This window comes from Oryzias melastigma, linkage group LG11 (assembly GCF_002922805.2).
Source record: "Oryzias melastigma strain HK-1 linkage group LG11, ASM292280v2, whole genome shotgun sequence".
NCBI lineage: Eukaryota > Metazoa > Chordata > Actinopteri > Beloniformes > Adrianichthyidae > Oryzias > Oryzias melastigma.
In genome coordinates this window covers 22,393,134-22,419,482 of record NC_050522.1, presented here as the reverse complement: position 1 = coordinate 22,419,482, position 26,349 = coordinate 22,393,134, and the positions used below count along the sequence as shown (strand labels likewise).

The 26,349-nt window shown below is 35.6% G+C and overlaps 1 protein-coding gene and 1 long non-coding RNA gene across 4 annotated transcripts; one reads left to right on the top strand and one right to left on the bottom strand.

Moving 5' to 3' along the window:
- Positions 1 to 1,359: 1,359 nt before the first annotated feature.
- LOC112162628 lies at positions 1,360 to 10,039 on the bottom strand. 3 transcript variants are annotated; one of them, XR_002922111.2, is made up of 9 exons: positions 9,903 to 10,010; positions 8,466 to 8,552; positions 8,163 to 8,264; positions 7,304 to 7,366; positions 5,661 to 7,136; positions 3,355 to 3,430; positions 3,048 to 3,164; positions 2,779 to 2,850; positions 1,360 to 2,681 (listed from the first exon to the last, which is right to left on the bottom strand). It is a non-coding gene; the product is annotated as an uncharacterized LOC112162628 (long non-coding RNA). The 3 variants fall into 3 exon arrangements; XR_004948679.1 differs by having other exon boundaries at positions 8,466 to 9,139; positions 9,903 to 9,971; XR_002922112.2 differs by lacking the exon at positions 8,466 to 8,552 and having other exon boundaries at positions 9,903 to 10,039.
- Positions 9,919 to 22,252, top strand: atf6b (activating transcription factor 6 beta). Its single transcript, XM_024298459.1, has 17 exons — positions 9,919 to 10,233; positions 12,016 to 12,095; positions 12,641 to 12,722; positions 13,441 to 13,500; positions 13,585 to 13,658; positions 13,744 to 13,933; positions 15,723 to 15,887; positions 15,964 to 16,133; positions 16,312 to 16,491; positions 16,886 to 16,968; positions 18,572 to 18,775; positions 19,129 to 19,236; positions 20,155 to 20,254; positions 20,391 to 20,458; positions 20,686 to 20,785; positions 20,855 to 20,939; positions 21,009 to 22,252. Exons 1-17 carry the CDS (start codon positions 10,161 to 10,163, stop codon positions 21,257 to 21,259), a joined length of 2,073 nt encoding a protein of 690 aa, XP_024154227.1. The 5' UTR covers positions 9,919 to 10,160; the 3' UTR covers positions 21,260 to 22,252.
- Positions 22,253 to 26,349: the final 4,097 nt, after the last annotated feature.

Sequence of the window (26,349 nt, the reverse complement as noted above, 5' to 3'; positions counted from 1 at the left end):
TTTTTTTTTTTGCTTCAAGAATCATACGTTTTGAACGCGTGATAGTTTTTGGAAGAGTTGTTGTTGTCCTATAAGGCTTAACATGGAACTACAGCAGATCCTCGGACAAGATCCTAGAATCCAAAAAGATCCGTGTCCATCACCACAGTCATGGATGAATAAGCAATTCTCTCTTCTGACAACAAATGAGGTTTTTATGTTAACATTGATCCTACAAATACATTCTGGTATAAAAAGAGCAAATACTTCTCATTTTCAAACTTTAATCAAATCATGTGACCTGATGCTCTGGTTTTCTCTAGATCCTTTGAGAACTCACTTTATCCTCTTTAGAGTCATTCAGCTGCTGGAGCCAACCAGCTACTGTTTGGCAATTTGGAGTGATGAAATAATACATTGTTGGACTGTTGGAGCTGGTAGAAAACCACACATGCACAGGGAGAACACACTAATTCCACACAGAAAGGATCAAGCCAGAGTCAAACCAGAGCCTTCTCACTGTGAGGGGAGCGCACTATAGCCCCGCCCACAATCAGCTCTTACGAATTAGCTCACACCTCCTCACTTCATTCTTTAAAATAACCAACCCCAGCTCAGATCATAGATGAGCTCATCATTTTATATTTCTACATTTTAAGAAAAGAAATGTATTCCAGAGAGTGATTGCGCTTTGTATAGCAGGAAGGAACTAAAAAACTTCAATCAATCTGCATCCTGCTGTGGATATGAATGATCAATTTTCACAACAATTACAGATCACTTTATTTATTGTTGGTTCTTTGCTTTGACTTTGGCTTTAATAAAAAATACACACATTTAAAGTATAATAAACAGCCATTTGTATTTATTATATTTTATTTATAGTGACAAATGTGTTGTTAGGTGAATGTTGCTGCCCTCTACTGGATGTTTGTAGTATCTCACCAAAAAACATTTTTTTTTTTTAGCTTGAAGTTTAACAAAAAGCTTTTTGGTGGATTTTATTCTCCAAAAAAATAATAAGCACAAGATCAAGACATTGGATAATATATAGAAAGTATTTTAGTTGATAGTACAAAAAATTATTTTCTTTTAACTTGGAATAATATTCTGATCATTCTAAATTCATAATATAAGCAAGTAGTGAAATATGTCTTGAGAAATATCAGGATATGTATCGTATCATGTGTATCGCGATATGTTTCTTGTCTGTACATACCCCTAATATTTACAAAAATGACCATAATGTTGAATAAACTCAAACATAGAAACTTTGATCAACCACAAGCAGTTTATAAAGCTCATACAGAGCATACTTTACAGATAAACATCTTTATAAACCTTTTTTGAAATGAGAAAATCGTAAACATTCACCTGTTCATGTTAAAAATCAATACAGACCTTTTTTAAACCGCAATAAAAATTGATATAGAATATAGATATAGATAGAAATCTCATGATTTCGTGAAATGAAGGACCCTCTTGAAAACGAGATGTCCCATCTCTAGTGGTTTATCTTCCCACTCTTGTTAAAAGATAAAAAAATAAAAAAGAAATAAAGATAAATCTTTTGGCAATACTTCAAAATGCTGCAGAGGTGATATCTAATTATGTATTTACACGCAAACATGCAGTTCAGCATCTTACTCTTTTTTTTTCCACCTAAACCTCCCACCACTAGGTGGCAGCACACCGCACCGAGTCTCTTTGAGCAGTTCTACATCCACCAAAACCAACAATGGGTACAAACCATAGACTTAATATATAATGGTACAAACCTATGTGCCAAGTTATTACTGGTGCAGTATAAGAACACAAATGTTAATGCTTTGTGACCTTATTCAAGGATGCTTCAAGAAAAAAAAATAGAGAATTACCTGTTTAAGGAACATTTAGGCACTCGGACTATTTTAAAAGTTCAGCTACATTCATAAATATTGAAAATAAACAGCACTTTATTGTCTCAGCCATACTTGTAGAACTTAATTTGTTAAGTCACATTTCTTCTTTTTTTTCCCTCATTCTGAAAAATATTTTGTAGTTGAAATCAGACAATACTGACTGCTCCTTTTAAGAACAAATATTGAAAATAAACTAGTGAAATATGGTTTCTGGTACTGTGTTGGCATTCGTATCATATCCCCAAACCCTTGCTTTCATACACTTGACTTTGAATTTATTTTATCCACTTAAAAAACACATTTAAAGTGTAATAAACAGTAATTGTTAAGCAATCTGTATCTATTGTAGCACATATGTGACTTTCTAGCTGCACTAAATGCATTTTGCTGCCATCTACTGGATGTTTGTGGTATCGCAGCAAAACAAACATTTTTCTTGAGTTTGAAGAACAACAAACAGGTTTTTAGGAGATTTTTCCCCCCTTTAAATAATAAAAACATAACAAAGAGCACTGGGTAATATAAATAAAGAATTTAAGTTCTATAATAATTATCTGGATTTCTTTTGTTTACTTGGAATAAACATGAACGTCAAACATAGAGGTCACAAATATGGAAGCTTATAATCAAGATACAGATTGTTTTTTCATTTTAAGCATCAAGCTAAATTAACTAAAGAAGGAATAGTTGTCTTCTCTCTTTCTTAAGTACGCAGCAGTAACACAAAAACCAAAAGTCGTCTTTAACGGGAAGGGTTTATGGTTTCATACACAGTGGATACTTCAGTTGAGCTTTGTACATCTGATGGAAAAAAGTGAGAGAAATATGATCAATACTTCCAATAAAACTTTGAATTTAAAACTACTATCAAGCTTAGTCATAGTCATTTTTATCTTACCAATTATTTCCATCTCCAGGTTGTTGTCGTTGTCCATACGATGTCTCAGACGAGACTTTTTTCTATCAGCTTCTGTAAGAACAGTCACGTAAAATACATTTCATTAAGGTAAACTTACATTTTGTCTTGATCATATTCTGTTAAGAATGTTTTTTTGTTTGTTTTCCAAAGAAACCTCTATTTTTTGCACCAGAAAAAACACCACATCGAGATGAGAAAAATCCTTTTTTTTTTTTTTTTTATTTAGTTTAAATAGTTTAATTATATACCTCTTCTTTTCAATCCACATTCTATCCAGGAAGGGAAAGTGATAATCATGATGAGGACAATGATGATGGTGAAAAGAAAAATAATGGTTGCTCTTATCCCCAGAAACAGAAGCATCCCTAAAAAATAAATTACAGGGAAAAAAAGGAATATAACGAGCAAACAAAAAATAGAAACAGATTCTTTTATAGATGAATCAATAAAATATAAATCTGATAAACTTCTGGAATATTCAAATCAATCAAAATTTTTAATAAAATACACAAGAAATTAGAGATCATTGTAGAAAAAGATAAATTCTTCTTATACTTGTGTATGATAATGAACTTGCTGTTGCCATAGTTGATGTAGTCCACGTAGAGTTGGATTTCTGCTTCTCCTCCTGCTGTATGAAAACAAGAACAGCAGTTTTAAAAATCTTTTTCTAATTGCTTTCTACCAGGATTTACAAAACAGGTTCAAATATTTGCAAATATGAATAATATTTTTTCATGCATTGCTTTAACTCCCATTGAAACGACGCTGAGGCAACAGGTGGGAGGAGCTACCAGCTCTGTCTGTGGATATCTCACTTAGAATGAATGGAAGAGACATAAGATGTTGAAGAATAAGATTTATTTATTGTGAAGAATTCTACAAAAACATGATTATGATTATTATCCAAAGATTATTCCAGTACAGGAGGCTGTGCTTGTATGACAGCCGCTTCCATGGTGTTTCTGTGTCTCTGTGGCTGAGCCTTAGGAAACCTTTTTCTTTTTTTTAATATTTCAATGAGGCTAGAGCCGGCAGCCTTCTAAGTGTCTCTCTTTCTGCCGGTATATTGAGCGAATGAGCTCCGCCACTGGAGTGAAAGCCGCCAATCTGTCCAGAGTGTATCCCGCCTTTGCCACAAAGTCGCTGAATGAGCTCTGAGAAACTGTGACTCAAATGGGTAAAGGAAAAAGATGAAAGCTCTGGATAAAAACGCTCGCTTTGGACTAGCATTCTACTGGCTGATTGATTCAATGAAAACGTCACATTCTCAAAGCTGAGGTCCTGATTGGTAGATGTGATGCAGCGACCTGTCAAACTTCAGGTATTTATGTACATATTGGCCGTGCCGCTCAATTCATGCCTTGGAGCTCAAACCGAGCTGCTGGTAGACTTCACCCCCAATTATCACTGGACCATTGACTAACATTGGAGCTGGTCGCATCTGCTGCATGAATCGCGTTTGGTGTGAATGCACCTTAAGGACTCACTAGATTGAGGTCATCGCATCCCCTGGGAAACAAACCGTGTTTTCCCATGCACCAGTCTTATATTCTGACAACTCAGCCGTCCAGCCGCCTGGTATGACCTTGATTTGTGAAATTCCAGATATATTCTACAATCGAGGATCAGATTCAACAGGGATAACAACTCTGTTGTTGTAAGGAGTCAGAGCTCTGTCGCCCCCTCTGGTCACCAGCGGAAGCAGACTCTAACTCCACTAACTCCAATCTGACAATCACCCACCTGCTTCCTAAGCACAGCACAGAGCCTCACTGAGTGTGAAGTATTGTTTGTGCCACCCTGCCTGCATTACCGAGCGTTTCTACCTGGACCTGATCTTCTGTTTTTTTTACCCTGCTTTGTCTCTGATTGCTTGCTGCCTGCCCTGACCCTCGCCTGAACCCTGACTACTCTACTCTCTTCTTGGATGAGCCAATGCTCGTTATTGATTGACCTCTGTCGGTCTGACCCTGATTTAGCTTTGTGGACTTTTAGTTGTGCTTAGTTCCTGTCTGAGTTAACAAACCTGCTGCACATGGAACCAGCTGTCTGCCTTTTTGCTATTGTTGTGTTGGTTGTGCTGCAGTTGTGCCATCCCTGTTCTTTTCCTTGTCGTTGCTGATGCATTATATCTTCTCCAAAATGTAAAAAAGCTCAACATTCTGCATCATAGTAATTGCGTTGTAAATACCCACAGGGGTTGATCTTCCAAATATAAACCATGTTGTGGCAAGGAAGTGGTTTTCTAATGTGTTTTTGAAACTCTGATGTTTAAACAGACAGGTTTGGTATTTAAAACAGGAACTCGGCTCACTGAACATTTTTAAAATAAACGACTTTTAGAAATTTTAATTTTTTACACCTCTATTTAGTAAAGTAATCATTAAAAATGTAAAAGCACAAAGTTGTATCCATTAAAAACAGATTAAAAAGTCACACTTTTATTGTTTTATCCAGTTTTGGTTGTTGTGTAAAAACTTTACTTGTTTCAGAAAAACGTCAATATAAAGGTTATTAGGATTAAGAAAATATTTATAACTGTAACATGAAATGAAGTAATTTTTGGACAATTTCTGTATATAGAATAGAAACTCAGCTCAGTCAGTATTCAAGTTTTGAATCTTTTATAAATTTTGGCTGCTTCTGTTTAGTAAAACATACTAATATCCAACTTTTATCAGTCATAAGCAGAATAAAAGTTTTGGAAATAACACGAACTAAAACATTAGACCATTCAAATATTTTTAAATCATTACTGATCTTTTCTGAGGATTTTTAAGTCCTTAAAAAAATAAAATAATACTATTACAAAGTGAAAAAATACAAATGTAAAGAATTAGAAGTTAGAAGTTTCTCACCTCTAACACCTCTTCCTCCTCCATACATCTGACCTTTTGTACTAACCCCTATGAACTGCTACTATTTCTTCTCTTTTCTACAGCAACAGAGGAAGTGAGAAGCAATGTTGTTAGGCAACAGATGAAGTTAGCGCGAACGTTAGCATGCGGTCACAGAACACCAACCCCTAAATGTAAGTTTAAGTAGTCATCACAGTTTAAACTTGATCAACTAGAAACAGCCGTTTTCTTTATTTGTATAGAATTACAGTTATATTCAAAAAGATCAAAGTGTATTTGGGAAAATGGGTAAAAAAAAGGAAAAAAAAAGTCAGGATATGAAAACGGACATTGGTTCGCTTTTAGACTCTTCCTGGAAGTCTTTTTTTTCCCACTTGCCATCTTCTCTCTCTTGAGTTTAGAAACTATATCCAGACTTTAGCTTCATCGAGTATAAAAAAAAAGACAATAGAGCTGGAGAAAGGTCAGGAAAATGTTGAAATAGTAAAATTGATGATATCATCTGTGAAAATCATGGAGTCAGTACTTGAATCTATTTTTTTTTTTTACATTTTAATGTTATAGTAAAATACACATTAGTTTTAGTCCGTAGATTTTTCACACTTTGCTGCCTTGGTGGTTGTAGTGTTAACAGGGACTATATACTATATATGTTCTCACACTGGCCGCTGTCTCAGTGATGAAAGGACTCTGCTGTGATGTAACAATCCACACTTTTAAACGGTGAAAAGATAATTAAAAATGAGGTTTTATTTCCCCTAAAAGCTTTTTGTAGTTTTAAAACCCAAAATATTTCTGGAGCTTGAAGTTACTGCAACGTAAAAAAAAAAAAAAAGAAAATGGATTGTTTTTAAAGATGGGAAGCATTTTGGAAAACAACAGTTGTAGAACCACCAGCGTTTCACGGATGGATAGTTTTAATGTAATTGTTGCTGGAGGAATTTTTCTGCAGGAAATTGGGGCAATACAAACTCATCTAAGACCAAAAATTCACCAACTTTAACAAATTTTGCTCCCACCCAAATAGAACAAATGATCTGCACACAAAAAAGTGTTTTACCATCTCATTATTGATTGAACAAACACAACACATTCTGTTAAGAAAAGAGACAAACACAATAAAAACATTTCTTTATATTTCTTTATTTACTTTTGATTGTTATCTTCAATAGATTTGGGCTTTAGGCTAGCCAATTGAGAACCACATTTAAAGCAAAAGTCCAGTAAACAGTCATTTGTAAACCCATCTGTACTTCTTGTGGAGAATTTGTCTTTTTTTTGCTGCACTAAATTAATTTTGCCGCCCTCTGCTGGATGTTTGTGGCATCTCAGCAAAACACACAAAAAGAGTGTGAAGAAAAACTAACACCTTTCTCAATTTCTCCAGCAGGTGGCAGTAAAACAAACAAAAAAATGAGCTTTCATTTATCAGAAGAGTCTGTGATGTGATACTCTGAGTTAAGCTTCCTGGACCTGCTGGAAAAGAAGAAGAAATTACATTTTAATCAATTATTTTATATAAATAACTCAAATTTGTTAGTGTTTTTAGAGGTTGAAACTTCACCTAGAATGTCAGAGAAGCTTAGTTAAGAATTGACTTAAAATTATTGTTCATAGCCACAATTTAACTTAGCATTACTTACCTTTTGTCGACTCTTATCATCCTCCTTATGGTATCTCATAGATGTGGCTTTGTCTCTCAACTTCTGCAAGGATTTATGGTTGTGTCCATCAGTACAGGTAGAGACCTGAAGAGCTTTTTTTTAACCAAATATGACCGTTTATATCATATTTGGTACAAGCATTTTAGCATTTCATTAGCATGATCCAAACTTTCCTTAGAAACCCATTGATTTGGGTTAGGGTTAGCCTCTTGCATTTTTAAGTGACTCCATTGCTGAATCTGACAGCCCAATTATGTTTTTGTCCCACATCTTGTTGAAAATAATTTACTTTGCAATAATCTAACGTAGGGCTGCGAGGTGGCGCAGTGGTTAGCGCTCTCGCCTCACAGCGAGAAGGCCCCGGTTCGACTCCCGGCTGGGACCTTTCTGTGTGGAGTTTGCATGTTCTCCCCGTGCATGCGTGGGTTTTCACCGGGGACTCCGGCTTCCTCCCACCGTCCAAAAACATGCTTCATAGGTTCATTGGTGACTCTAAATTGTCCCTAGGTGTGAATGTGAGAGTGCCTGTGTGTGTGATTGAGGCCCTGAGACAGACTGGCAACCTGTCCAGGGTGTACCCCGCCTTCGCCCTTCAGTAGCCGGGATAGGCTCCGGCACCCCCGCGACCCCGAAAGGGAAGAAGCGGTCAGGAAGATGGATGGATGGATGGATAATCTAACGTAATCTCAGAGTTAAGAAATATTTGGGATTATTTTTTAAGAAAAGCACTTAACTCCATTAGATAAAAACAGCCACATCGAGCTGAGATTGTCCTTAAAATCCAAAAAATAATCACATTTGTATTTCTTTAGAAATTTATTGTATGCACTGACTTTACCTCTTCTTTTCAATCCACATTGTCTCCAGATGAAGAAAGTGCTGTTGATGACTGCCAGAAGAACGAGGATACCTCCTCTTATCCGCAAAGAAGAAGAAATGTCTAAAAGTGAAATGAAACAGATTTTAAGAGAGAATAACAAGCAAAAGCAAATAGAAATAAAAGTTATTGCACTAAAATTCTTTAAGTTTTTTTTTTTTTGAGGGGGTTAGTGGACCAATTCATCAGAAGTGAACTTATTAACTCCTGAAATGATCAGTTAAATCACAATTTTATGCTAAATGCAAAATATTGTCCTCCTACATGGGTTTGGTAGTGGCCTCCCTGATGTCAAAGGTGGCGTTACCCATGTGGTTATTTTGAGAACTGGAGTCATGCTCCTCCAGTTTTCTGTGAGGAATCAAGAAACAGCCGTATAAAAGATTGTTTTTCCCATCATAACCTACCTGGATTTGCTTTGCAGTTTCGGGATTGCAGTTATGGGATTATTATAGTTTCTTGGGGAATATTTTTAGATTTTGAAAATCGCCTATTAAAAATACCAAAATGTATGAATGGAATTTACTCTTTCTTTAGGGTTAGAATAAAATATATATAATTTGAATATGCTCTTATGTAATAAGAGTTAATAACAACAATAAAAAAGTAGGAAAAACATACTTTCTTTTTAGATTACAATCAGAATTGTCTTTGCCTTCCAACGCTTCCTTCAGGGGTCATCACAGTGAATCATCTGTATCAATCTAATCCTGTCCTCTCCATCCTAAATAATCAAGCCTTATTTTAGTCCAAATATATTTAATTTGACTTTATGTTGGATGCTGTTCCTGACAACTTCCTGCATTCATCTGGACTTGTGAGCAGCATGCTTAAACATTGGATGGTGCTCCCTCTTGGTTGCATTAAAGATAATAGAAATTAATAAAACTGGCAGAGAAGACAAGCGGGAAATGAAGTCACTCATTATGATCTCCGATCTGAAAAAGAAGAAGGATGCGAGTAATTTAAAGTGGAGAATAACTGTACATTTTATCTTGTGTTTAGATATATTTTAGTCTGTTTATGCAACCTGCTCATAAACTCATCAAAAAATCAGGAGTTTTGAGTAAAAATTATAAACAAATTAAGACATTTGCTTTGATTTATTCAAACATCTAGAACTAATTAAACCCAAATTGAGTTATCTCTCTGCATGTGAAATATTTTGGAATTTTCTATTTTTCATCAATTATTATAATCATTATTATTATTATTTATAAATACCTATTTATATTTGTTGTCAGTGGAAAATAACATTTGACACACGTAAATATTTTTATTGTCTTTTTTATATGAAGCCTTTTTAATTTTTTTATATATATATATATATTATTTAAATAAAATAATTTTTTTAAGTGTTAAAACTGAAAAATGTATATACACAATAAAATAAAATAAATACATTTAAACAACGCCTCGATCCACGTGAGCTCAGAAAAATAGTTTTTATGGGCAAATTCGTGATTGGTCGCTATGATTATCTATCGTGATTTTTAGTGGTTTGAGCGCCTGTCAATCAAAAAAGTAGCATTTGATTGGTCAGAATCTTCTTTGAAGGAGTGTCCTCTCATGTCAATATGGCAATAGGATATCCACCTACCCAATTGTAGTCTTTCACTTATTTGATTGGTCAACTGTATTGTCAATCATACGTTTCTAGCTTCTCATTGGTTAATCTTCTCAAAGTAGGCGTAGACCTACCAGAAACAGTGTTTCCTCGTCCGTCATATGTGAAGCGAAAAGGAAGACTGAATTATCTGCAGGAGAATAAATGAAGAATCTATTTTTCACCACTTGGAAGTGATAAACATTTTACATCATGAATCGCAGCTAACCTCGTTGTGGCTAATTCATGATAAGCTCCGAGGCGGTATTTCTGTATTTTTGTTAGCCGTTAACGCCTCGCTCGCTGTCTCTGTCTGACTGCAGACTTTCCAAACACTCACCGCTTTTGTGGCGATGACTACGGATTTACTGTCTGACCTGGACAGCCGATTCTTCGCAGATAATCTGCTAACGAGCGAAGATTGGGGTAAGATAACGTGAACGTGATCCAGAAATGTAAGCTAGCGATGCTGCGCTGCCTGGGGAGTGATAAAACGGGTGTGTTAGGGTAGCAAGGCGAGGTCTAGCTAACACCAGACTCTCAAAAGCGTTTCTTTGTCTTTATTTACATCCGTTCTGCTAATTTAAAACACTTTATATCATTATTAAGCGTTTAAATGTCTGTGTAGTTTCTTCCACGCGCCGTTGGGCAGTTAATGTGCGCGTGCTTCCTTAACAAGCAGACCCGGACATGCCTGTTTAGCATCATCACGGTGCGTGGAAACGTGACTGTACATTTTATACAACCACGTCTCGGTGTTTCTTTTATGCTAACTTAAAATGTACGAACATTTACGTTTTTTAAGGCTTCTCGTTTCATTTTTAGTGTAGCTTTTTACCCTCCTGTTGTGTTTAAAAAACACATTTCCGACCCTTTAATTCCAAAGGGAAGCATTTCTACGGCAACAAAATGGTTTATTTTGCTCTTTCTCGTTGATAATTTTAGTTTTATTATCTAGTTTTTAAAGTGTTCTTGTTTTCAGTTGGGTCGCTTGAGTGCTGAGCACATTTGACAGTCAAATCGTGGAAATTTGTGAAGCTTATCATCCTTTGGAGAAGCTTGAGTTAAATTTGTGCAAAAAAACTAAAAAAAAGCCACAAATGTTCTGATTTTTTTAGAATCTTTAGTCATGAACAGCCACCTATTGAACTACTGACCCTTGGATACCAGGAAGTAGACCAAGTATTCTGGTGTTATTATCAACACATGGAAAAAGTGAAAAAAAAAATGGGAAAAAGTTGGCTTTACAGAGTCAAATTTTTCGTTACCTAACTTTCACTTTTTTATTTCATGTGAAATGTTGTATTTCTTGTTCAGAATTTATGAATGAAAGTGTAAGCAGCACAAACATATATATATTTTTTTATAACACACCTGCTCACTTTTACTGCACGTGAATCAGGCGACCTGCTTTAGTCCAGAGTTCAAACTCTAACAGGACAGAGCTTCAGAGAAATGTTAAATATGGTTGTGCCGTCAGTTGTGACTGAGCTTGAAATACTTGTTTGATGTGATTATTTGATTTAGCTGAATCAGCTGCACTGATGCGGATGTTTGTTTCTTACTTTGCAATGTTACATATAGCAATAATGTTCAAAAGAAAGTAAATTTTGGTGGAAAATTGCATGAAGCAACCCTTCAAGTTCACATAAAATTGACTCATTAAAGCCACAAACTGATTTATTTTTTATAAATGTTTTTAGATTTTCTGTCACTTTTTGAAGGTAAAAAAATCATGATTTACTTTAATGACACTTCCACTTTTATTTATTTAAAGTGTAAAAAAGATGTCTATAAGCATCAAAATATATGATTACTTGAAGATACATCAAATTGATTGTTTAAAATTTAAAATAAATTTAGTTTTTTAAAAATATTTTGATTATGACATCCAAACATGGCACAAACTTTATTTAATTTGATCAGAAATTGCATATATTAGCAATCAACAATCTGAATTTTAGCTTTTTTCAAGCTATATTTTTTTAAAAGCTGGTAGTTGTTTTTTTTTCAGTTTTTATGCAAAATTATCCAAAATATTCTCTGCATTGTGTGGGAAACTTTTTAGTCTGCTGGAATTAGGAAAGAAAAAGTCGTCTTGCATGTTGTTTTGGTGTAGAAAATGTTGTTTTGCAGCATTTTTTGTTTTGTTTTTTGTCATCTTCTTTTTCTAAAACCTGTTCTGATGTTGAAACGTTCATTTTGCAGATGCCTGCCTGTATCAGTGTGAGAGCATGGAGGAGGGCGATGATTCAGACTTCAGCCGGGGGTTGAAATACGACGCAGCGGTAAGAACGCCAACAGAAGCGTCCGCTCTTCTGGTGCTAGCGTCTGTGAAGGACTGGGAAACCATCACACAATAAATATTTATTTTTCTAATAGCTTGTTCACTCTTTTCTGATGTTTAAAAGTTTTATTTTTTTGTGGTAATTTGTGCTGTTGATAGTTTTTCTCAATAATGAGAGATTTTAATACTTTGCACGATATAAGGAAAACTTGTGATGTGCGATATTAATGATCAGTAATGCGATGACAATATTTTTTTTTTTGCACAACAATTGCAAACAATGTCAGTATTGTGCACCAAAGACCTACTTTGAATCCTATGAACAGCAGGATTCCAATAAAGTTTAGACACATCTTGTCTTCTCTAGTCCACCTTTAGGTTTAGCCTGTTTTACTCTCTACCAGTGATTTATCTGTAAATTCTGCTCAAATATTTAATTTTTTTTGTTTCCTATATGCACAAACTGATGCAAAAAACGATTATAACAAATATAGATTAATTGTTTGTTTCACTCCTTACTTTTCTTCTCTCCACTTTCTTTTGCAGTTCGACAATGATCTCGTTCTCACGCTGGATCCTGATAACCGCACGTCGCCGTGGCGACACCTTGACGACAACCTTCTCACAGGTACAGACCAGCCATCGAGGTCACCTCGTAACCTTAAACCTCGCCACAGTTTTTGTTTCAGCTGAAACATGACGCCTCATCTCCGCTGTGGCTGCTTACGCTTCTGCAGAGCAGTCATGAGCTGTTGATGAACGTTTTAATGACCATCATGATGGTAACAACATGGGGGGACAGTTTTTTTTTTTTGTGTTTTTTCTTTTCAATATAACAAATTTTAAATGTCAGTATTTATTTATTTTTTTTTTTAAGAAAAAAGGCTAACAGTGAAGACATAATTGTTTAAAAACCTTCATGTGTGCTTTCCCTTTTTTTTTAAAATAAAAGCTCAGTAACTCTTATAAATATAATCTTTTAGCTTTTTCCACACAGATAAAAACAACTTACTTCAAACCCAGTATATGTGTAAAAATACAAATTTTTTTTTAAGGCCAGAGAGTCATTTTTTTTCCTTTTTGGTGAAATGTTCAAGAAGGTTTTGGCCTGTATGAACCCTCTTAAGTCATTAAAAAAAAATCTAAATGGCTGTTTGATGATAAAACATTCTCTGCTTGACCAAAATTTGTTTTCATTTATCAACAGTTGTACAAGAATAATCGTCAGTCATATTTAAAATTTAGATTATACTTTCCAAAGAAGTGAATTTGACATAAATTTAGAATTTGGAAATCTTTAATTTTTAAGGATTGTTAATCATTTGTTTATCTCTTTTCATGTCCAGGAGACGCCCCTGTGATAAAGAATGAAATGAGAATAGCAGAGCCGTTACCTGTGGAAATGTGTAAGTCTGTTGGTTTAAAAAAGAAAAGTTATGCTTTTTTTCTTTAGTATGCTTGGATAACATTTAATTATATTGTATTTCTAGTGTTTCAAGTGAAAGCAGAGCCTCCTTCTCCAGCATCCTCCCTGGAGTCTGACCGTTCATCCCCCGACCCACAGGTTAGTGGCACAGAGAAACCAAAAAATAAATAAATAAATCTTTCTTTCCTGGCATAAAAGTAAAAACAAATGCTCTCCCTCCCAGATCACAGTGAAAGGGGAAAACCCCCCGACTCCTCCGTACATGTATGGAGACGTGTTGTCCCCCCCTCTGGGAACCATGGAAGTTACAGTGGCGACCACGTCGTTGCCCCCACCTCAGAGCCAGATTCCCACCGTGACGCAGACGGCGTTAACCACGTCTGTCATCAGCAGCATTCAGACACAGACTGCAGGTATGCGGCTTCACTTTGACATCCATCAGAGGAAATGTCTCCACCAAAACTGAGCAAAAAAGGAGGCGAAATAACTCCTTTATATGAACGGATGAATTAAAATGTTCTTTTATTAAGGCTCTATTGCAGATAGATCTAGAATCTGGTAAAGGATGCAGCCATGCCACTGCCTGATGACCGTATAAAGACTGTAATGGGTCTAAATCACATTAGCGGCTATTTCTGGGGATGATTCATTCACTCATGAACTCAATAAGTTTTATTTCTTGTGCAACCATTTAAACCTGCCTGTTTTTATTGAATCTTCTCATTACTTTCATGCAAATGTTAAAATAAATGAAGAACCTGAGCTACAATAATAAAAACGTTTTATCACATATGGTTTTGAAAGTTAATAGAATAATAAAGTGAATTGGATTAAATTTTAACACAAGTTTTTTTTTAATAGTTAGCACTAATGCAGAAATGAAACATTTCCTGGTATTTATTATTATGGCCTGCAGCTGACCTGTATGACAGAGTAGGGCCAGTTTACAAGCAAAAAACATTTATTTTTAAATTATGATTTTAAAGTTAATGAGAAAAACAGACGTAATTGTTTAATTACGCAAATAAAGTCATTTAGTTATAACTTAAAACGTCATAGGCTAAATGTATCACTTCTCTTCTTGTAAATGTACGTGTTTCGTAAATTTAAGACTTTAAAAACCATTAATCTATGACTTTAAAACATGAGAAATGTCATACATTTATAAGAAAAAAAGTCAAACTTTTAAGAAAAAAGTTGTAAGTTTATCAGAAAAAATTGTCATAAATTCATAAGAAGAAAGTGATAAATTTACAAGAAAAAAGTGATACATTCAGAGAAAAAAGTCTAAGTTTATAAGAAAAAACTAATAAATTCATAAGAAAAAAGTGATAAATTTACAAGAAAAAAGTGATACATTCAGAGAAAAAAGTCAAAAATTTATGATAAAGTAATACATTTACTAGAAAAAGTAAATGACTTATAAGAAAATAAGTCCTTAATGTTTGAAAAAAAGTCACGAATTTACGAGAAAAAACACCAAACGTGACAAAATGTGATTTTTTTTTTTTCACATTCTTTCACACTGTGGGAAGAGAAAACTTTTGCTTTTCACAAAATTTCCCACACACCCCCAGCTGAAGTCTACAACTACAACTGAAGTTTTTTTTTTGCTTTGACCCCAGAAAAACTTCTAGGTTTTTTTAATTCATTGCCTCCTAATTTCTCTGTCATTGTTGAGAATGCTGTAAATAAAGTTAGTAAATTTTGAACAGCGTTAGCATGACAAGCTAACAAACGTAGCATTTTCCTGTTGCTCTTATATTTTTACCGGAATATTGTGAACATTTCAGAAATAAATCCAAAATCGATATAACATACGATACAAAGATATTCGTAGTGTGGGCGCGGTTAACCAAAAAAACCTTGTTGCTAAGGAAAAATAAAAGTTTACTTTTGTCGATTCTTTTAAAAATGACACAGCCACGTTCGTCAGCTCCAGGGGACCAAAATATAAAATGGTTGCTATGGAGATAAATGAACAGAAAAGCCATAATTTTGAAAAAACATTTGAATGAATTTATCTGAGGGTATTAGGGGCAGCGGGGGAGAGAATGGGGGTTGTAGCAGCTGGTCAGCCAGTGAGGAGCAGCGGGGGCAGGTAGCACTACAGGCTTTTTGTCTTTTTTTTATGTTTTTGTGTTTTTGGTGGAAACGCTATCAGCTCTCTGTGAGGTGTTTATGTCGCTGTCCTTCCTTCAGTCCTGCAGAGCTCAGCAACGTTAAAAGCCAGCAGCATCCTGAGTACGAAACCTCCCATCCAGCCTCGACCTGTGTGTGTCACCACACTTCCTGTGACCCCGGCCCCCACAACCACAAAGACTCTGATACTGCAGGGTCTCCCCTCTGTGGACCAAGCGAGGCCTGGTAAGAAGGAAACCTTCAACAAAAAGATGCAGAAAAATAACATTTAGTTGAACGACCCCGATCTCTCGTTCCGCAGTCGTCCTCTCCCCGCCCGTCTGCCTCAGCTCGGCTCCGGCCATCGTGAAAATGGAGCCCGTCTCTCCCAGCGTGTCCCAGCACTGCTCCAGCCCGGTCGCCTCCTCCACCGCCAGCAAACCCATTGTCCAAACCACGGCGTTGCCCGGCAACAACTCCAGCGACATCGATGTGAGTGGGAGAGATGACTCATACAGTTGATTTAAACACAGATAGGAAGTCCTGAATTTGTACTTAATCAGCTAAAAGTGATCAGAGAAAAGTTTGAAAAAACTAATTTTTTACATAAAATAATACTTTTCTGCTTACTTTCCTGATTTCCTAATATTGTTTTGTCTTTCTCCTTAAGATGAAGGTGTTGAAGCGACAACAGCGAATGATCAAGAACCGAGAATCTGCGTGCCAATCCAGAAAGAAAAAGAAGGAGTATCTGCAGAACCTGGAGGCTCAGCTGAGGGAGGCGCAGCAGGAGAACGAAAGACTTCGCAAGGAGAACCAGGCACTGAGGGAGAGACTGGCTGGGAAGGAGGTGAGCGCTCAGATCTGAACAAAAAGCAGAATCACATTTTTTTTCCTGAACAAAATGATGAATTGTTGCAGAAGTTGATCAGAATGCACCTAAAAGAGTTAGGAGATCTGCTCAGACTTTGCAGTAACTGTGAATCCTGTGACTGTAATGCATCCGTTCTGCTGTGACTAAGCTTTAACACAAGGAAGTTGCTGTGGATAAACGGCAAAACGAGAAAGTCAAAGAATAAGAAGCAGTAGAGACAAAACGCCAAGAAACAAAACGGCTAAACCTGCAAAACCTGTTGTTAAAAACCCATAAAAGAATTTTCAGTGAAAGTTTGTGAAGTTTTAACTGATTTTTTGGGAGTGAATTTATGAGTTGTTCATATTTTTTTTTTTCTTTTTTGTTCCAGGGCAGCGAGTCAACAAGTAACAAGAGAGCCGTGTGCGTCATGGCGGTTCTGCTGTTTATGACCTTCAGCTTTGGACCCGTCAGGTACCACAGATCCGTACTTTAGATAACGTGTCCTAGACATGATGGCTTGTTCATTTAATTATCAGTATTGTTTATTTATTTTACTTTTTATCCAAAAAGTATTTTTTCATTAACAAGTTTGATTTTTTTTAACATTAATTTGTGTTTTTTGTTATTTATTTTAGAGCTTTACCTGCTGATAAACCAAAAAATCCAACAAAAAAATATATCAAGTCTAATCTTTAGTTTAGTTGACTCAAAATGGTTGATGGATGAATATGTCTAAATGTAAAAATCCTTATATTTAAGTTTATGAATAACACTAATAACTTGGGCTGTGGATCATTACTTTGGTGGCGATGCGATTCACAAATCAAACCACAATTCTTACGTTATAATATAAGATTTTTTAGCATGATGTATGTCTTTTTACTGGATGAAAAAAAATATATATAATAAATCACTATAATTTTTATCTTTATTTATAACAGGAGATCAGAATCAACAAAACTGATGAAAACACAAAGTTTTTTATAGAAAATAGTCGTGTTTGTCACTCTATTCATCAAACTTTGGCGAAAAACACTGTTGTGGCAAAATGTTCTAAAATGTGTCCGAAGGGTCGGACTATGAGCAGATGTGAGATGTGTTTAGGTAATTCACCTCAAAAGAGAGAGAAATAACTTTGAATCTGGACAACAACAAGCTTGGATTTTAATTGGAAGTTGATATATATTAGCTGTGAGCATTTTCTATTGTTTTGCACTGATAGGTTCCCCATGAAAAAATGAAAACTGAGAGAAAAGCTGCGTTCGTGTGATCAGAAAAATGATTTTCCGACTCAGAAAAAACACATGACAAACGACAAATCTTCACACACTACATGAATGTAGAATTCTGCAAAATAACAAAAAGGTAAATTTATTTGCATTTATTCGCAAACTGCTTCAGTTTGGCGGGCCAGAATAAATAGTTTAATGGCCCCCAGGCTGTCATTATTTCCATCCTCAAAGTTCTGCAACACTTAACGTTCAAAAGTGTTGCTTATTGGTGGAAAGACTGTTAAAAATAGCTTTTTTCCATGGCAAAATCGGCTGATTGATAACTTACACATTTCACTTTGCTTGGCTGCTTTTCACCCATCAGAATCCTCTGGAATCACGTTAATTATTTAAGGAATTATAACCAAAAATGATGTAAAGCTCCCGTGTTAAAGCAAATTAGTTTTTTGCAGAACTTATGTTGGTAAACGGAACTTCAGTCTCATTTTTTTATTTTATTTAATTTAAACGGAAAAAAGTCACTCAATAATTTTATTTTGAAAATTTGGAGCTTCACTGATGCTTTATTTTGAAGGTTTGTTTACTTTTGTTGACGGTGGCACTGCACATTCGGCTTTTTTTATTTTCATAAATTTAAAATCCATAATTATTCTCCATTTCAGAGCAATCATTTGCATTTTTATTACACTCTACTGCATTTATAAAAATATCAAATCCGTGATTTTGGACGTTGCAAGTATTTGTACTGAAAGTTTTGGGAGCAGATTACTTGGATACTCGCAGTACTGTATGTGAGCGTACGAGGATTTAGAGTGAAATAACTTTGTGTTTCATTGCCGCAGCATCACAGACAGGAAGCTGTCCGAGGCTCTACAGGAAGACGAGGTGTCGTACACGGGACGGAAGCTGCTGGAAATCGAGCAGCAGCTGAAGGCCGCTCCTCAGCCTCACGCCAGAGTGGAAGACAAGGCGGAGTCGGAGGAGGACGGAGGAGACGAGCGCTGGAGGAGAGGACAGGTGGAGGGATACGAGTCCGATCAGTTTAGGTGAGGCGAGGCTCGGTCTAGAAGAGGGTGATCGGATGTTCTCTTTGGTTTTTAGTGACGTTTGATGCAAAAGCAGCTCATAAATCAAAGGAGGCTGTTGAAGTTCTCTGCTGCTGAACCGGATCAACTGTCGGGAAGTTGAACCCTGTGGTCGGAAAAACGAGTGTTTGTGTGTTTCAAACAAGTTTTTCCAGTTCTATCTCAGAACTGGATCTTCAGGGTTTCAAGCACTTTTACTGTTTACGAGAATCTTGTTTTTTTTCTTCAAATTCAAAGAATTTTACCTTCAGATGCTAAACTGTGATAAAAGATTCTATCATTGTCCTCGTCTGTGTGCATTCTGACTCGTGCAGAAACCTGAGCAGCATGTTCGGAGACCTGAAGGACCTGGGCCTGCAGGACATCGACCGCTTCTTCGCCTCCTCAGACTGTCGGCAGTTCAACCGCTCCGAGTCTCTCAGGTTGGTCAGAAGTTCAAGTCCCACAGATTGCAAACAACCCAGAATTCCAAAAGTTGAAAGCTTCTGTTTGATGGGTAAACAGCAGCATGAGCGTCATTTCAAAACAAATCGGTTTGTGTCTAATATTTAAAGTCTATACAAGTTTGTGTAATCGGAATCTCTAAATACACTTTGAGGTTAATGTGGTTAATGTTCATGTGTGCCGACTGCTTAGATTTAGTCAAAAAATTGTGAAAGGTAAGAATTTTTCAAAAATATGTATTTTATTTTGAAAAAGAAACATTTTAAGCAATTCAGAAATACAAGAAACGATGACTAATGATAATAATTAATGGGTTCCAAGACTCCATATATAATTAGCATTTTACACAAAATAAAACCAAATCAAAACTTCATGAAATATAGTATTTGAGACACAATTAAATCTGTAAAACGTAGGGATATAAAAGATATTAGATATGTTTCAAAAAATCGATCTAGCAGTGGGAGTAACAGCAGTGTTGTAAAAATAGATGCATATCAAAAATGAATTGAGCAAAACCACAGATATGAACAAGATTATGTTTGTTAAAAGGTATAAAATCAATCAAGACGTAAATATTTATTTGTGGAACTGCAGTTTTTCTCTCTGTTTACTGTCTTTGTCTTTTGATGTACAAGTGATGCAAACAAAAAGATCATAATCTTGCTTTTTCCAAGTCCATATCTGAATATATTTCTCTGTCAAATCTATTATTTATTTACTATTTATAGCTTTAAATCCCATATCAATAAGAAATATTTAGATTTTAGTGTTTTTTGTAAAAGAATCGGACAAAATATTAGTTGAATCTTTTCTGTATCGGTTCGGTTCACATTTAACTGCTTCTTGCTGCTTCCAGTTCAGGAACAAGTGAATATTTTTTTGTTTATTTCCAGACTTGCAGATGAGCTCAGAGGCTGGGTCCATCGACATCAAACAATTCGGAAGAAGACGGGAGGAAAAACAAAGACGGCCAAGAAAGCAAATATTGCACAGGTAGAAAAGAAAAATACAGTTTGTCAAAAATCTCATGAGAAAATGTACACTTTCACCACAATAATCTGCATTATAGACGTGCTTTTATTACATGTTTAGACATAAAAATATTAAAGTTTTTATTGAAATATTTCAGAAAGCTCAGCTGAGGAAGACGAACTTCTCCAGATATCTGCCCATCCAAGCCCACCGCTCCATAGAGAGGTACTGCTGTCTGTTCAGCGCTTTAAATAATCATTTTCACTTCTTTGTTTTAAAAATTGCAGCGATAACCTTTAATTCATCTCATTTTTGTTACATGTTTTAGCTAAAAATCCGGTCATTGTTTTAAACTGAGATTCATAAAATGTAAAATAATAGTTTTAAGCAGTAATTTGGTTAATAAATTACACTCTTTAATATGAGTTTTGTTTCTTTCTTCTCATTTGCAGTCAGCTGCAGGTTCTCTCTGGTCCGGAGGTCACGTACAGCGACTTCCTGGACGCCATCGATCGCCGAGAGGACACGTTTTACGTCGTCTCATTCAGACGGGTACGCCGACACAAACACGTCCCAACGAGACTTTTTCAAAGCTAACCTTTGTCCCGTCGCCCCCTACAGGACCACCTCTTACTGCCGGCCATCAGCCACAACAAAACCAGCCGGCCCAAAATGTCGCTGGTGATGCCCGCCATGTCGGTTAACGGTGAGTTTGCCTGAAAACCACGTTTTTTGTTAGGGAGAGTATTCCTGATTTCCCGCTCCTCTTCCTCAGAGAGCCTGTACAACTCCTCGCGGGGCTATGAGATGATGATGCAGGTGGACTGCGAGGTCATGGACACGCGGATTATCCCCATCAAGTCGTCCGCCGTCCCCCCGTCTCTCCGCGATCCGCCCCCGCCTCCCCCCTCCTCCCAGCACGGCGCCCACCATCACCACGGCAACAACACATCGCTCCGAGGTCGCCACCAGCACCACCCCTCCTCGTCTTCTCCCAGACGGTCTTTACCGCCCGCAGACGTCTGATCGAGGAGGTGTTGCCATGGTGATGGTGGCACGAGGAGGAGGTAGGAACAGTCAGAAAATTGTCACTGAAAACGATGAACTACTTTGGATTTCCAGCTTGAGCTTCTTCAGACTTTTTGTCTGACTTCCTGGTTCCTTACAGTCCAGCAGGGGGCGCTGTGGGGATCACAACCTCTGGCCCTTTTCAGAGTTTCTGCTCTGCCCTATTCCAGTTTGGAGAGCTCCGTTCTTCATCCAGAACCGAGGATTTTTGCATATTTACGTCCCTCCGGTTCCTTTTCAGTCCAAATGTACAGAAATGTGACGATAAACGTCTCAAAAGTCGATGGAACTGATTAGGATAGTGTTGCTTTTAATCTGTCGGCATACTTACCCCAAGGTGTAACTTTTTAGGCAACTAGTCCTTTCAAAATAAAATACGCAAATATTATAGTAAAGAAAAGGATGTACAGATTTGTAAATAAAGGAAAATATAAGTACCGGTAATTGCGGTCCTGAGAGGTTGAAGGCCTCCACTCATTTATTAAAGGAACTGTTCTTCTTCATCTGCAGGAAAATATGAAGTCAGCTCCGACAGCGGCTGAAAAAACCATAAATCCTTTAAGAAACATAATCACATTCTGCTAAAACTGTTGGGACATTTATTTGTTTCAGACAACAAAAACCTTCTAGTTTCCTCTAACGGTGTAAAAATGTATGTAATTATGTGGAAGTTTCAGATAAAACCACTTTAGACGATCCTGTCTTACGTGCCAGCTGTCAGATTCATCCTTTTTTTGGTTTTTCTACTATTTAACTGTTGTAAATATCCGTGTAGATATTTTCTTCTTATATATTTTTTTCACTTTTTTTTATATTTTTATGTTCACAAATATTACAGAAAATTCTTCTGTTGTTTTTGTCCAATGATTGTAAATAGTAAACTTTTTAAAGTCTGCTGTGATCGCATCTGTCCATAAATATACTGACTGAATAAAAAACAAAAAATGAAAAGGTTTTTTTTTTTTTTTTTTCTATCGTTCTACCCCCCAAAATTAATTTGGATTATTTTTCTCTGTTTAAAGATTTTTTTCTTGAAGCAGAATTAAAAAAAGTACAATTTGACGTAAATTTTTTTCATTTTTTCTATAAATATTTGAGCATTTTCTTCTTTTTTGGTACTTTTCTTGTTCTAAAAACAAAGGAAACTTTAATATATTAAAATAACACAATCTTTGCATATTTAGCTTTTTTATTTTTTTCCAATTTCAGATGTGTATTCTAATAATGAATGCTCTCACATGCAGAGGGAAATCCTTTAAAAAAAACATTTTTCTCATTTTTTTATACGTCTTTATAACCAGAGAAGTGAGCAAATGTGTTAAACTTGTGTGGACATGGAGGCTGTACAGCAGCTACAATGAAAAGATTGAACATTTGACTTTTAATTGCATGTTACATCAAAAAAGTCATATATTGTTCACAACCTTTTGGTACTTTTCATGCGTTAATGTGGATCAAAATGCCCTGACTGTGTTCAGTTGACTGAAATAATTGTGTACGTTTGTTTCTTTTTTTAATTTAAATGAATAAAAATCAATAACTTGTAAACAATCTTTGTAGTTTCTTGTTAAAAATGGGTAATTGGTCAATTTAATAAACTTTACATTCGTTTTCATGGTTTTTGTTTCAAGTGTGGAGTTTTTAATAATAAGCAAAATACATTTTTATGAAAAATATAAATTTCTGTTTAGAAAATCCTTTTAACAGAATTATTAGAATTTGTAGTATCATGTTCAGCCACTAGAGGGTGCTGTTGTGCTGTTGATCGATGGATAACAGATAAAGGATATTTATTAAAATGAACTCAATTCCTGTAAATTGAGCTGTGTTGATGCACTTTTGGGGCTTAGAAAGCTCTAAATAAAGATAAATACATAAAAGATGTAAAAAAAAATGCAACAATTTAAAATTCAGATGCATTTTTTTAAATGAATTTAAATGTTTGATCTCCTAATTTAGCATAAACTAGAATCATTAAGCTAAAATTTCAGAACATTGATGGGGTCACAGGTCAAAGATGACATCACATCCTGTCAGTGATGGCTGACATGTGTTCTTTACTGTTTGTTTTCATCTGTGCGCGTCAGCTTTTAAATCTGCATCCGATGACAGGCGCCGCGGAGACACAACACATTTTCACACAAGTTCATCAGAGGAGAAAAAAAAAAAAAAACTGCTACATTTTTAAGCGAGAGAGCACATGTTTCTGTTTAGAAGGAGAACTTACAGATGTGTTCTTACTTGTTTTTTTAAGTTAAATAAAGGATAATGTCTCTGGAGTCTTATCTACTTATGTTTTTGTTTTTTTAAAGACTGAAAAATGGGATTTATTTACTAAATTTTAAGTCTAAGTTTCCTTTTTTCTTTCACTTTTAATGTTTACACCAATCCTGCTTCCCTGGTGTGAATCCATGTGATGAAGACTTTTCCTGTGGACTAAAACGAAAGTTCAAGTTAATGTGGAAAGAATGGATCAACACTTCGGTATGGCTTTCATTCCGGGTCAGCCGCTCCTGCACAGCTCGTTTTTTTTTATTTGCTGGTTTAAAGAAACTCTCATCACTGCCGTGTTTACAGTGGAAAATCCCACTGGCAGACGTAAATCCTGTCTGTGTTTGCAGCCTTCTGACACTCAGATGCAGAAGTTGCTGTTTTGTGTGTTTAATTTAAATCATTGGCTGACCCGGGCTTCATAAACACTTTGTGTCCTTATAAGAGCCTTCTTGTTAAAATAATAAGCAGTGAACAGCAATTAAAGGAGTTAGAGGCTGTTTTATGGCCTCGTTTTAAAACAAAGACTTGACCACCTCGGTGTTTAAATAGTTCTTGAATAAGGAGGCAAAACTGAGTCTTATTTTTTGACAAAATTTGAAAAGTTTATTGGATTCGGTCATAAATCACAAATAAAAAGATTGTTTTTCCCCCAAAGAAACGGTTGAAATGAAGATAGTGTAAATGATCCCTAATAATTAAACCACATTTTGTGATAAAAGTTTTAGTTTCCATAAAGTGATTAAAAAATGTCCAAAAAAGAGTGAAATAATGCATCGACTGGATATTTAAATAACATTAAAAAAAGAAAACATTTTTTTGTGTGTAGCAAGGAAAATATTGATCTTTTTTTAAATTTTCTTCACAGTCAGATCAGTAAAGTAAAATTCAAAATCAATGTAAACCATGTAAAACAAAAGAGTCAAATTTAAACATAAAAAAAAATTAAATAATTTCGTCCATCTTGAGCCTTTTAAAAAATAAAATAAAAGCTTGAAACCTCCTGGCAGCGCCAGCGACTCGCTGACTGAGTGGAAACCGTCGGCGATTGTCACCTCTAAGCGAGTGTCTGTATATTGTTTTATGAGAAAGACAATGAAAAAGAATCATGTTCGTTTTCTTTGGCTGAAGTGGAACATTACTGTCATGCGGATTAAATAAAGGATTTAATAGAATCCCAGAAAACAGAGAAATTTACAGCAAAAATGTGTTAATCTGTTTAAGCCGCTACAGCCAAACTTCTCAGTATTTCCAAAGTGGATTCTAAGGGAAAAACTGTCATATAAGAAGAAAAAAAGCAGAAATTCAAATGTTTTTGGAGTTACAATAGTTTTGAATACAACAACAATGAAACTACCAAGAATAATTTAAAATTAAAAAAGATGGAACTAATGATGAACACAGCTCAATCTCAAATGCCTTTTTTAATCAAAACCCATGAATATAATCCCCTATCTCTGTAAAATAATAATGCGACCTGGGTTCATTTTGTCTCTAGAATGGTAAATAATCACTTAATAATTTAGATTTTTTAAATTTAATAAGAAAATTAAGATTCAAATTGCATTTCTGAGTATTTCTTCCTTCAAATCATTGTGAATCAGGAGCAGATAAAAAAAATGTCGTTTGAAAAAGATTGTTTTTGTTGCATAGAAAATAGAATATGGGGGCCACAAACTTCCTGCTCCTCTCCATTTGGGTGCATCCACTAGATAACTAGATTTTTTCCTCATCTTAGCTGACATCTGGCTCTAAACTGTGCAGCTGGAGAGCTCCAATATTGTTTGCCGTTTTGTTGTAATTTTTGTTTGGGGGTGAGAGAGGCTGTAAGCTGGTGGGAGAGCCTGTTAACAGAGATCTTTCAGTTATGGATGATGGAAAAGGGGGCGGAGTTGCTCCGCACCAGACGTCCCGCCTTTAACCCTGAGGCCAATTTCTGATGAAGGAATCATCATTCTGCAGAAACTGTCTTTATTTAAAGTCCCCTATGATATATATATATATATATATTTATTTTTTTATTTTTTTATTTTTATTTCAATTTTTATATATTTTTTTTACTTTACATTTTTTCAATATTTTTTTAATAAAAAATATTTCATATATTGTGATTATAAAGTTTTTAGCCAAAATCCCACAATCTAATTGTAATAAAAAGCCATTTTTGATGCTGATCTGAAGCCTCAGTTTCCAAAATCTCCTCTGAGGGGGCGTGGCTTTTGGAGAGAGCCAAGCAGCCCCGCCCCTGATCAGCCAGGGCAGATGTGGGGTTCAGTGCGTGTGCAGCAGAGCTGTTGTGACGTAAAGATCATTAATTCAAACAGAGTCTGTCTGTGACAGTTTGACTGACAGTTTTAAAAGGAGAAATACTTGGAAATGGAAAAAAGAAATAATTTCTTTTTTATTTGATCTCTTTCATAAGAAAAATGCCAAACATACATGTTAAAAACTCAAAAAATAGGATTTTCATCAGAAAATGGCGTTATCATAATTAAAATTCCATAGATTTTAGATCAAAAAGATGATTAAATGTTTGATAATAACCGACCAAAATATTAAAAGGTGAAAAATAACATTCTTCTCGTACGGTATCTGGCACAGGTTGGAGTAGTTTACATTTTCCATTCAGAAGTTTTGTCACAGACCAGGTGCTCCTTTCCCCTCACAAAGTCTTCCAGATGTTTGAGAGAAGAAAACAGACACAAGTGTAGAATAAACCCTTTCACGTGGGAGACGTTTAACCTGCAGCTGCATTTCCGGTGGGAGACTCTGGGGGT